Raw genomic sequence first — 12,142 nt, forward strand, 5'->3', positions numbered from 1 at the left:
CTCATTTTATGTATATTTGATTTTTGATATTTTTTACACAAGAATAGACTGAGGAAAACTGTATATTTGATCATGTAATTCTCACAGTAGCAATATTGTTTATTGTATATAAACCTTTATACTTAACCAGTTAACTCTGTATACTTTATAGACTGGAGTCCCACAGGGTTTTGTAATTGGTCCATCCCCCCCCCCCCCCTCTAATATCTAAGATCTACGTCGCAAAGCGACACATTGTGAGCAGTGTTCAGTGTTCATTATTTTTATTACATGTTTTTAACTTAGTAGCATCATTTTTGAGCGGTGCAACCGCTCCTATAAGAGGGTTTAGGACCCATCTGTGGTGAAAGTTTTTCTTTCCATCGTGCACTTTTTTCTTTCGCTGTGACGCCATGCTGTGGAAAACACGCCCATAGGCTAAGCTTTGCAGGGTGTGCTGTGATTGGCTAGCGAGACACATGATGAAATTAACTTCAAACTTCGCAGACGCACTGTGATTGGCTAGCGAGGGCATGATGAAATTAATAATAATGTAAACAATGTAAGCACGTCACTTCGCAGGACGTGCTGTGATTGGCTACCGAGATGCATGATGAAATTAATAACTCATAAATAGCACCGCTCACTTCACACTGGGTGTGATTTTTCAAAGTTTCTCCCCAGTTTAGTCGTCATGCCAATGAATTCCTCCCCACACACATCTCTGTGTTGTCTCCTATTGGCTCACCTGCCAGTGAGGAGCCCCCACCGGCAGGACGTAGGGCCTTCGTCCCACTCCTCCCCCCACAGCCCATAGGAGTACATACAGTGACATATATCCTCCTCCTCCCGCCCGGCTTCCCTCCCCTGAACACGGGTCAGTTGTGTTCACATAGACGTTGGACAAAGCCGGATGCACCACGGTGGATTGTAACCCACAACCTCCGTGGTGGTGGGCAGGGACTTTACCACTGAGCCACCCGAGTGATGTGAGCAGTGTTCATTTTGACAGCAGATTTGACTCATAGTTTGACTCTCATCTTGGACTTTGTCAATCACTCTGGATTCAAACATCTACTAAATGTGTTTATGAACTCAAATCAATCATTGTTTATTCATTGATTCATTATTACATCATTGTTTCCTCACTCATTCCATTATTGTGTTTTCATTGAATATGAATGTGATGTTATTCTCATTCTTCACATGTTATTGTATGATCATGTGTAGAAGTATGAATAGTTTAATAAATGTATTCTTGACATGTCGTTGTTCCTGTGTATTAATATTCATAGTGTTGTCCACCGCAAGAACTTTTTTGGACGGACCTTTTAGACAAAGTGTTATTAACTGTACTTGTGCTGTTTTACATTTCTGCCTGATAAAATATTCAATCAATCAATACAGCTCACTATAGATACAAAGCTTACTACCAACTGTAAACTGTCACACTGATGGATAGACCTACAGAAGCACCCATAAATAACAGATCTCTAAATTAATTAGAAATCCTTACTCTGTGCTGTTTAGATTCCTCATTAACACGATACACTGTGCACAATAATCAGAACACATGTGATATGTTATTGTCTAATTTTTCTGCTCAAACTCTTAAATGTGTATTTATTGCTTTTGACAAGTACATGGGAATACAGTTGCTATAGTCAAAAGTACTTCTTTTTTTTTTGTGCCCTTACTACCCCCCACTCCAATCCCATATACAACATGCAACATTCAGACATGTAACATACACTTACATAACTCAAAAAAACAAAAAAAAAATACATAATCAATTCATAAGTATTATGATTTCCCTCGCTAACCCTCCCCATGGTACATATGGAGTGTATACAAAAAAGGAAAGTAGGAATCCGTTATTTTCTTCCTTTAGCATGTATTAACCTAGAGCTTGTCAACGTGTCGATGGTGGTGTTTGCTTTATCTGTCCTGTAACGTCTTTAATTTAGTTATATATTTAATCATAGGGCCCCACACCTGATCGTATTTTCCCGGTGATCCTCTCAGATTAAATTTAATTTTCTCCAAATGTAGGTACATTGTGAGGTCTTTAAGCCATACAGATGCTTTAGGGGCCAGTGGTGATTTCCACTCCAATAGTATCCTTCTTCTTGCTAATAAAGATATAAAGGCAAGATTCTGCTTTATACCCCTTCCAATATGTTGGTGATCTGAACAAGTTCCAAACAACGCCATCTCCATCATTTTTCTGCTCACACTCATTCAAAGATAAAATGTTTATTCATAAACGTGTTCATCCAGCTCTCATTCCACTTCAGTGCATTCATCACACTAGACCAAGAATGAGACATTTATCATATTATATTCTATTATTATATACAGTATCATAATATATCCATCATTACATACTGTATCATATTATATCCTATCATTACATACTGTATCATATTATATCCTATCATTACATACTGTATCATATTATATCCTATCATTACATACTGTATCATATTATATCCTATCATTACATACTGTATCATATTTATATGTTTTTTCTTCAGAATATGTATGACACTGATTTACTACGACACTATATGACACATTATGAGTCCACTAGTACTAGTGGTTCTCACACCTTTTATTTGCAGGGTCCAAGGCCAAATACATATGATTTTGGGGGTCCTTGACATGGAAAAGTTGGATCACCACCGAGCAACAAACTGTAAGGATTTGGAAAACAGCAGCTATAAACAAGCTCATAGTGCGGCACCCGGTGCCGCGCTATGAGCTTGTAGATTATGCTGTTTTTTAATAGCCAAAATAAATGTTAAAATGACACAGATGCGTTCCCGGTCTTAATGGGTTCAGAATATAGCGAAATTAGTTAACATAGTGTCACAATCATTTTAACCACTTAGCTTTGGCTATTGAAAAAATAGCAGATCTACAAGCTCATAGCGCGGCACTCGGTGCCGCGCTATGAGCTTGTAGATCTGCTATTTTTGAAAAATCTAAAATGTGTGCATATCTTTGAATATATATATATTTTTTAAGCGAACATTTTTAACTCAAATATTTGCTTCTGGGGGTCCACATTTTCGTTCTTCAAATATTTTTTGCGAGCTTGTAAATCTGCTATTTTTGATAGCCAACAAATACATGGATAAAGTGGTTGTGATTGTGTCATGTCTTTGTTTTGTATCGACTGTGAAAGAATCAATCAATCATTCATCTATTAAATATATGGTTTTGCACTGCCATCTGCTGGACATTATGGGGATCTGCACGTTTGAACTGCAATAAAATACACAGCAGTTATGTGCTTTAATACAGTGATGGAAGAAGTACTCACAGTTTTTACTCAAGTAAAAGTATCAATACTGCAGTGTATTGTACTGTATTGTGTAGTGAAATACTCTGTTAAAAGTTATTATTATTATCTAGAGGAATCTCCAAAACTAAGGTTCCTTGTGGCTTTTTATCACTGTCCTATCAGGATATCAATAAAATACTTTTTTGCTAATAAAGTGTTGCTCACTCTAATTTTTTAAGATGTATTTGATTTTACCTATTTTATTTAATAAATTATACATTTCATTCACTAATATATACAAAATATTGTGTCCAAACCCATTCCTTTTTTATTATTAAAAACACATTTAATAAAATAGCGAGAAAAGCCAATCCACAAGCTTGTGGGCTTGTAGATCTGCTATTTTCACTAACTTGTGCTTTAAGAAATGAGGCATTCTGCCCGATAGCAGCTTTATTCATCTTCTAATTAGACCTATTTGATCTTGTGGGAGAAATGGAGCTTTCAGCTTTGCCCAGCTGATGTCTGCCCACAGAGGAGCAGGTTGGAGTTTAGTGTCTTACTTAAGAACACTCAGACACACTGTTGGAGTCGGGACTTGAACCTGTGACCTTCTGCTCAGTGGTTCTCAAACATTTTGTTGTCAAGGACCCCCACATTGATATGCATTTGGCCACGGACCCCCACGGACACACAAAATAAGTATTCAACAGTTGGCATGATGCTGGGGACACGTTCACTCTGTGTCAGAGCTGGGAATCAAACTTTCAACTTCCCATTTAACCATGTAGGCAGACTCTTGATCCATTGAGCCACTGTGTTACATTTTATGTTAAGCTTCATCAAAAGACAAATGGATAATGACATAAAAGCCAGAGACATTGTGGTTTCTGAACCTTCAAACATCTAGACAAGCAACACAACAAACCATAGACAAATATGCTGTTGTAAGTTTTTTTTCTTCTTTTTATTGTATCATTGTTTGTTGTTAATCAAAGCAGAATGAAGACTGTGATGAAGCAAGGCAGCAGGCAGCACAGTGTGTTGAAGCTCTGTCCACATGATCCAGAGGTTCGAGGGTTCAAGTCCCACCCAGCTCTTTACTCTGAAGCTTTCCCCATCAGGTCCAGTCCATTGTCTTTCATGAACATTCAAACATCTAAACGAGCAATAGCACAACAATTATACAAAAAACATTTTAACTGCATATCTTTATATGCATTTTGTTTCATTGTTAAATGTATGTTAGGACACTGTCTACATCAGGGGTCTTCAACAGGGGGTCAGGGACCCCTAGGGGGTCCTCAGAGCTACTATAGGGGGTCCACCAAATCTTTGTGTGATAGGATTTAGTTTATTTTACATTAACCACTTGAACCCTAGAATTCCTTTTCTGAGGGGAACATTAGATCTACAAAACATTAGATCTACACAAATTTGAGGCAGCCTCAGTGTTAAGGCTCCCCTAAACACTGAGGCAGCCCCACATGTGTGTTTGATCATGTATGTTTCTTGTATGTTTAAGAGCCTTATTGTGTCTTGGAATGAGCAGTAGGAAAAGACCTATCCCACGTTTCACCACAAGGGGGCGACTCCACCTGTGAGAGACACAGGTAGTTCCAGGTGGTCAGGTGACGTCATTCTTCAAGGAGGAGAGAAAGAACAACATCAGTTTGTCCCTGTTTGTTCAGGTAAATAAAGTATTAGAACATAAAACATGTTCAAAATAAGCTCTGTGATGTAAAACAAAGCTTGTCTTGAGGGTTTTACCAGAAATGTGGTGATTGTGTTTTAGTTTATTGTGTGTAGTTGGATCTAAAGGTCTAAGCAGTCAGATTGATGGCAGCCATTACTGCTGCTCACACACACACACACACACACACACACACACACACACACAGACACACACACCTGTGTTTTGGTTTGTTTCACTTTTACAGTATTTGTGTTTCTGCCTTTAGTGTTTAAAGCTCCTGTTGTGTGTTTAATCCATCAGGTGCATCTGTGTCATTGTTTTTTACATTTCTTTGGGCTATTCAAAAATAGCAGATCTACAAGCTCATAGCGCGGCACCGAGTGCTGCTATGAGCTTGTAAATCTGCATTTTTTGGGGGAAATCGTGGGTCTTTGAATATATATTTTTAAAGGTAACATTCTGTAACTTATATTCTTTGCTTCTGGGGGATTCTACAAATGTCTTCTGAATCCTAAAAGTAAAAAAAAAAAAAACATATGTTGCTATAATATCAGTGGCTCTCAAAAATGTTATGTATTTGGCCGTGGACCCCCATCTCAACATATTTTGCTCCAGGGACCCCCCAGAAGTTGTAAAAGAGTTAAAAATGTTCTATTAAAAAAAAAAAAAAATTCAAAGATTTGTAAAATGTTCACGATATTTCAAAAATAGCAGATCTACAGGCTCATAGCGCGGCAATGAGCTTGTAGATCTGCTATTTTTGAATAGCCAAAGAAATGTTAAAATGACACACAGATGCATTCCCGGTCTTAAAGGGTTAAACTCTTATACTGCCAACAACGTTTATAAACGTTATTTTTTTAAATAAAAAACAAAATAATTTTTTTTTCCCATGTTTTTTCGTTCTTCTCAAAGAACCAGGAGATACATTTTCCAAAAAGTTTCTGCTCCATTCACTTCAATGTTAATAAATAAACGGGGAACGTCCTATGTTTTACCTGGAAACAAACCTGGCAGAGGTTCAAACTATTTTATAAAAACCCTGGCAGTGTGAGAGTTGTTAATATGTTAGTCTACCTTTTGTGTTGATAAATGTTTATTGTTGGTGTTGATAAATGAGTTAATTCTCTCCAGTAGGGTCTTGTAAAGTGTCTTTCTAGTAAGTCAATACAGTATTAACTGTTGTCAGAGCAGAAGTATGGAATCATGTTAATTCATGTTTATGCATAAATAATAAGTTCATGTTGATAAAAACATGTAATAGTGAAGGATATGAAACATTGTCTTCTCCAGATAGACAGACTGTCTATGAGAGCTGAGATAGAACAGTATTTCAGCCTCTTGTTTTCCATTATTTGTCTTTTACAATCTTCCCAGAATGTCAGTCCACAGAGAACTAGTCAGTGAACGTGGCCCAGACTCCTCAACACATTAAAGGACGACTTCACCCATTTTCAACCTATCTTCATATAATAGATCCTCACTAATGCTCAGAGATGCTCATAGTCCTGCGTCGCTGACGCACAACATTGCGAAAGGACGCATTCATGACACCGTCGTGGCGTCCATGGGACGCACTAGAGTTGTCACCAACAACAGAGAAACATTTTTTTTTTTTTATTGCGGTAAAATTAGTTGCTGTGATCTACATGGACTCTCTCGGTTAGACACCGTTGTTTGGAGACTATCTCGCACACGTTGTTTTCCTCCGAGGTGGAAAGACTGGTGATGCGAGGTTACACACGTTGTCGCAGCAGCAGCAGCAGCACAGCCCCCCCCCCCCCCCCCCCCCACACACACACACACACACACACACACACACACACACACACACACACACAGGCTGTGTGTGTGTGTGTGTGTGCTACACACAGAGGTGGAAAGACTGGCGACGCCAGGTTACACAGAGAGAGAGAGAGAGAGAGAGAGAGAGAGAGAGAGAGAGAGAGAGAGAGACGCCATGAGGAGCTGGTTGAGACCTGGTCTCAAACGTGTAAAAAAGTATTGGATAGACCACTGTCTGGAATAATAATCATACATACAGGTTTACTACTATAACCTTTGTTGCTATTGTCATCTTAAATTGACCAGCCAAAGTAAAATCCACGATTTTAGAATGTTCTCCAACTTGCTTGGAGAATGGAGATCAGAGTGATGTGATGGATGCGTTTAACGCATGTTGCCAATCAGCTGTGTAACATTAGCAGGTTAACGATGGCTTGTTGAGCCTATGCATTTGACCCTGATTTGACCACAAAGGCAATCAAAAGCACTAATTAATGGCAGCTGTAAGTAACCGGTTGTCTATTATCTGTGTCTTGTGTATGTTTAATAGCCAACTGAACTGGGTCCAAGCACTGCACCACGTAGGGTGTGAATTTTTGTGGGACTCATAAAATGTCCCTGGGACCCATCTAAAAGACCACCCTTGGGTCCCAGGACCCATTACATTGAAAACCTAGCAACATCACTGAATGCTCATGATAAAATGGTACCATTTCTTTCTACTCACTCTGTGTCTCAGAGGAGGGCTGTGGACACTTCAGAAACCTGTCTACCAGTGACATCATCAATGGGGAATCCAAGCTAATAGAAACGGCAGGCTTTGTATTCCTGGAAAGTTGCAATGCAATAATAGAAGCTATTGTTCTCGCGTTACTAAAAATCTAAATAAAAAAATTGAAATCTTGTTGGGAAAAAAAATCCTGCCTAACGATGATGTCACTGGTAGACGGGTTTATATATATAAACATATATTTAAACAAAGACCAAAACACTCTTCTTGATTAAAGGTAAGGTAAGTGATTTTATTTGGTTAAAGGTAGGGTAAGTGATATTTTTGGGTAAAAACAAAAAGTATTTTGTTAAAAGGTTAAAGCACTATATTCTGATAGTAATCATTGCTATAGAGTGTTTGTTCAGTAACAGGAGTCTCCCCGTCTCTCCAGCTCTTTAATAAACAGAAAATGCATTTTCTGGTAGGTGTCAAAATCTCAGCCAATCAGGAGAAAGTACCCATTTGTAAGCTTCATTTTTATAGTGTTCCAGTTCCAATTTTGCCTGCTCATTTCTTAGTGTCATCACTTCCAATTTCACTTGTTTAATCTATATCCTGATTGAGCTCTCTATCCTGATTGGATAAAATTGGAAATGAAACTGAAACTGAAACAAAAATGCATTTTCTATTTTATAAAGAGCTGGAGAGACATGGAGACTCTTTATATGGACAGGACACTCTATAGTAACGAGCACTATCAGAACATAGACCCATTTTGCAATTATTTGAATAATTGCAAATCACTTACCCTAGCTTTAAAGTAAGTGTTAAATAGCTCTATATTGTGATAGTTTACTCATTGTTACTGTATTGAGTGTTTGTTCAGTCACAGGAGTCTCCTTGTCTCTCCAGCTCTTAAACAGAACATTTATTTTCAGGTCAGGATACCAATTTTATCCAATCAGGATAGAGAACCCAGTCAGGATACAGATTAAACTAGAAAAAGTGCTCCTCGGAGCACAGGTCTCAGCCAGGTCAGGTAGGTTATTGTGGCCTCCTGGTGGCGCTATAATAAGCCAATGTGAAAAGGGGCGGCATTTCTTCTTAGGCCTTGCACGGTAATCGGACACTGCATTCATGATTTGAGGCATTTTGTTCCAAAAATGTGTTTTTCTAAATTAGACCTGCTGGTGGCGCTATAACAGGTCAATGTGAAAAGGGTGGCATTTTTTCCTCGGCATAGTGGGAATATGTGTGCAAAACTTCACAGAAATCGCACGTTGGAACCCTGATAAATGGGTACTTTCTCCTGATTGGCTGTCATTTTGTCACCTATACCTGAACATGTATTCTCTAACTCCATGTGGACCCCTAGGGGTCCCCGGACCACACGTTGAGAACCAACACCATCAATGTCCAGTCACTGTGTTCAGCTGCCTGGCCCAGTCTGAGGCCCATGCTGGCTCCCAACAGCACCATCTGCTGGTTCCCACTGGAAATAACATCACTGGCGAGCTTTTGTTTTTTTTGATAGATTGAATATTTTATTAAAACAGCATAAATTACATTTAAAATACTTTGTCAAAAAAGTCCTTGCTGTATTGTTTCCATTGAGGTCCTTGGTATAGAACCAAGTCCTTGGGAAGAAACCAATCCAGAGTCTGTGACGTTATGATGATTTAATATAGTTGTACTGTAATGGAAGAAGGGCTGCGTGTGTGGATCATTACTTTTCGTTTTTAAAAGTAGACATCCGGTGTTTTATTTAAATAAAGATATATTGACAGAACCAAAGGAAAAGCCACTCTGGAATGGAATGTGTAAAAGACTGCAGGCATAGAGTCTCTTCTTTCTTTTTTTTGTACACATTCCATTTAGAGTTATAACATATGGACAGCAGTCCTCCCACTGTGGAGTCCTGTCTGTTTAAACTCCTGTTAGAATTCAACAGGCTCTGTGCACAGCAGCCATATTGGAAAGAAATTGGGCCTCTTCTTACTTCCTTCACACAGGTGTTACCAATGATGCTAATGAAGGCTCTGTTCCATTCTGGTCAGGGTGCTGATAACGTGCATGTTGGCTCACTAGAAACACTCCATTTTGGTTCCCATATGGCCCCTTATGGTGGGTGTGTAACTCTGAGAGCAGGGGTGTAGCCAGAACGCTGGCAGCAGCTGGGCCTGGGCATTTGCGGGTGGGCACTGCGCGTGCGTGAGTGCCATGCGCGTGCGCCCGCGGTTTTGTGCGGATTTGGGAGTTTTTTTGATACTTTATTTCGGTTTTAGGGTTAGGGTTGTTAGGGTTATTTAAAGGAGAGATCCACCCATTTTAAGTGTTATCTTTGATGTGTCGCTAATCACTCACCATCATTGAAAGGGACATTGAGTTATTCCAGATAGTCCCGTGTCGTTCAGTCTGGCGACCCCCTCCGTTGGCATAATGGGAGCCCGTGTAAGAGTGAAAATCGTCTATTATAACCGATACAAAGTTAGTTTTTTCTCTACTACTGCTCATCGCGGAGTGTCATGATACTCAAACGTGCACTGAATGTCGCGAGCGAGCTATCGTTCGTGCAGAACGACATGTTGCTGGTTGCTTATTTCTTCCACAGACGCCAGGTTCTGTGGAAGAAACAAGCAACCAGCGTCATCAAGTTCTGCACAAATGGAAGCTCGCTCGCGACATTCAGTGCACGTTTGAGTATCATGTGACTCTGCGATGAGCAGTAGTAGAGAAAAAACGAACTTTGTATCGGTTTTAATAGACGATTTTCACTCTTACACAGGCTCCCATTATGCCAACGGAGGGGGTCGCCAGACTGAACGACACGGGACTATCTGGAATAACTCAATGTCCCTTTCAATGATGGTGAGTGATTAGCGACACATCAAAGATAACACTTAAAATGGGCGGATCTCTCCTTTATTTCTTTTTTTTGGGAGTTTTTTTGATACTTTAATTCAGTTTTAGGGTTAGGGTTGTTAGGGTTATTTAATTATTTTGGGGGAGCCAGCCCCCCAAACTCTATGAAATCTAAATAAAAAAATCCATGAAATTTATATTAATTATATTGAATTATTATATATTAATTATATTATTTATGTATTTATTAACTGTTAATCCATTATGAAGAATTCCGTTTTCCAGATGAACATAACAACATAAGAGTTATTCTTTAAATGGGCACACTATTGATTAATAAAAAAACGTTTTTATATATATGCACTTATACAAATAACTGAATATATATATATATATATATATATATATATATATATATATATATATATATATATATATATATATATATTTTTTTTTTTTTTTTTTTTTTTGGGTGGGCACAACAGCCAGGTGGGTTAGGGTTAGGCCTACCTATGCCCACCCGTGGCTACGCCCCTGTCTGAGAGTGTACAAATGTAACCACAGACCTGTAAGGGTCCATTTGGTTCCATTTGTACACTCTCAGAGTTACAGACCTGTAAGGGTCCATTTGGTTCAATTTGTACACTCTCAGAGTTATGAGGGTTCTTGAAAATAAGACAACCACTATGCCACACTAAATGGAACTGAGCCTTAATTAGTATCATTGGTATAACACCTGTGAAGGAAGTAAGGAAGGGGCCCAATTCATTCCCAACATGTCTGCTGTGCATAGAGCTCATTGCTTTTGTCATTACAGGTGTATTTAAATGACATCTTTCATATTAGGTTGATGTGAGATGCAGCAGCAGCAGCACTGGGCTTTCTAGTGGCTACAACAGGTTAATGGAATGCCGTCCGGTGCCAAAGCCTCTTCTGCAGGTGACAACATGGAGGCTGCTGCTGGTCCAGGGCTGTATTAGCCATTGGGCCCACCGGGGCCCTTGGCTCTCAGGGGCCCTTCGGGGGGAACTGGGCCGCGCGGTCATTGACAATTTACTAAAATGAACTGTATAGGTTAATCAAATATATATTTTTTAATAATAATAGTTTTTAATAAAAACAATAAAAAAAACATATTTTTTCTAAACAAATCATTAGTGAATGACTAAAGTAGAAGTAGTCATGGTGCAGAATGTCCCATTTCACAAGTTCAAAATGTATACAAATCTTTTGAAAATAGCAGATCTACAAGCTCACAATGCAGACGCTCACTCATTAGAAGGAACACCAGTCACCAGAACCAAGGACGGGTGTTTTTCAATGATCGGAAGGGGGCGGGGTGTTCATTTCACACCAACATTCTGACATCAGGCAGAACCCAGTGAATCCAATAACATAATATTCCTTTATTAAAGTCATTAAGACCTGGAACGCATCTGTGTCATTTTTTTATTTGAGCTTAAAAGCATTATTTTACACTTTGGCTCTTCAAAAAGATCTACAAGCTCATAGCGCGGCACCGAGTGCCGCACTATGAGCTTGTAGATCTGCTATTTTTTTTTTTATCGTGAAAATGAGTGCAAATCTTTGAATATATATATTTTTAGAGCAAACATTTTTAACTTAAATCTTTGCTTCTGGGACCCCCTGGAACAATATATTTGGGGGTCCTTGACATGAAAAAGATTGAGCACCACTGATATAGAAATATACGTTTTTCAGAAAACTGTTGGGATTTAGGAGACATGTAGAATCAGCTTCAGGTCTTAATGGGTTAAAGTCATTCTCCGTCCCGTATCCTGTATGAATGCGTGTCTAG

At 38.9% G+C, this 12,142-nt stretch overlaps 2 protein-coding genes across 3 annotated transcripts in view; one reads left to right on the plus strand and one right to left on the minus strand.

Moving 5' to 3' along the window:
* LOC308094996 (NACHT, LRR and PYD domains-containing protein 3-like) overlaps window positions 1–12,142 on the plus strand; it is a 569,186-nt gene that overhangs the window by 287,368 nt on the left and 269,676 nt on the right. Inside the window, exon 1 of one of the 2 annotated variants that reach the window (XM_080441845.1) lies at window positions 4,829–4,959. The exons of the other annotated variant lie outside the window; for it this stretch is intronic. The gene's annotated coding sequence lies outside the window, so the exon portion shown is untranslated. Of the gene's footprint in view, window positions 1–4,828; window positions 4,960–12,142 lie in introns of those variants that run through there. 2 annotated transcript variants of the gene reach the window in all.
* LOC308094791 (putative G-protein coupled receptor 34) overlaps window positions 12,026–12,142 on the minus strand; it is a gene marked incomplete at its 5' end in the record, with an annotated part of 9,304 nt that continues 9,187 nt past the window's right edge. The window contains one exon of the mRNA XM_080441617.1: window positions 12,026–12,142. This exon is cut by the window's right edge and continues 401 nt beyond it. Within this exon, the coding sequence (XP_080297743.1) occupies window positions 12,104–12,142 (39 nt within the window). The 3' untranslated portion in view covers window positions 12,026–12,103.

This window comes from Gymnoscopelus braueri (assembly GCF_963280865.1).
Source record: "Gymnoscopelus braueri genome assembly, chromosome: 11".
NCBI classification, from domain to species: domain Eukaryota; kingdom Metazoa; phylum Chordata; class Actinopteri; order Myctophiformes; family Myctophidae; genus Gymnoscopelus; species Gymnoscopelus braueri.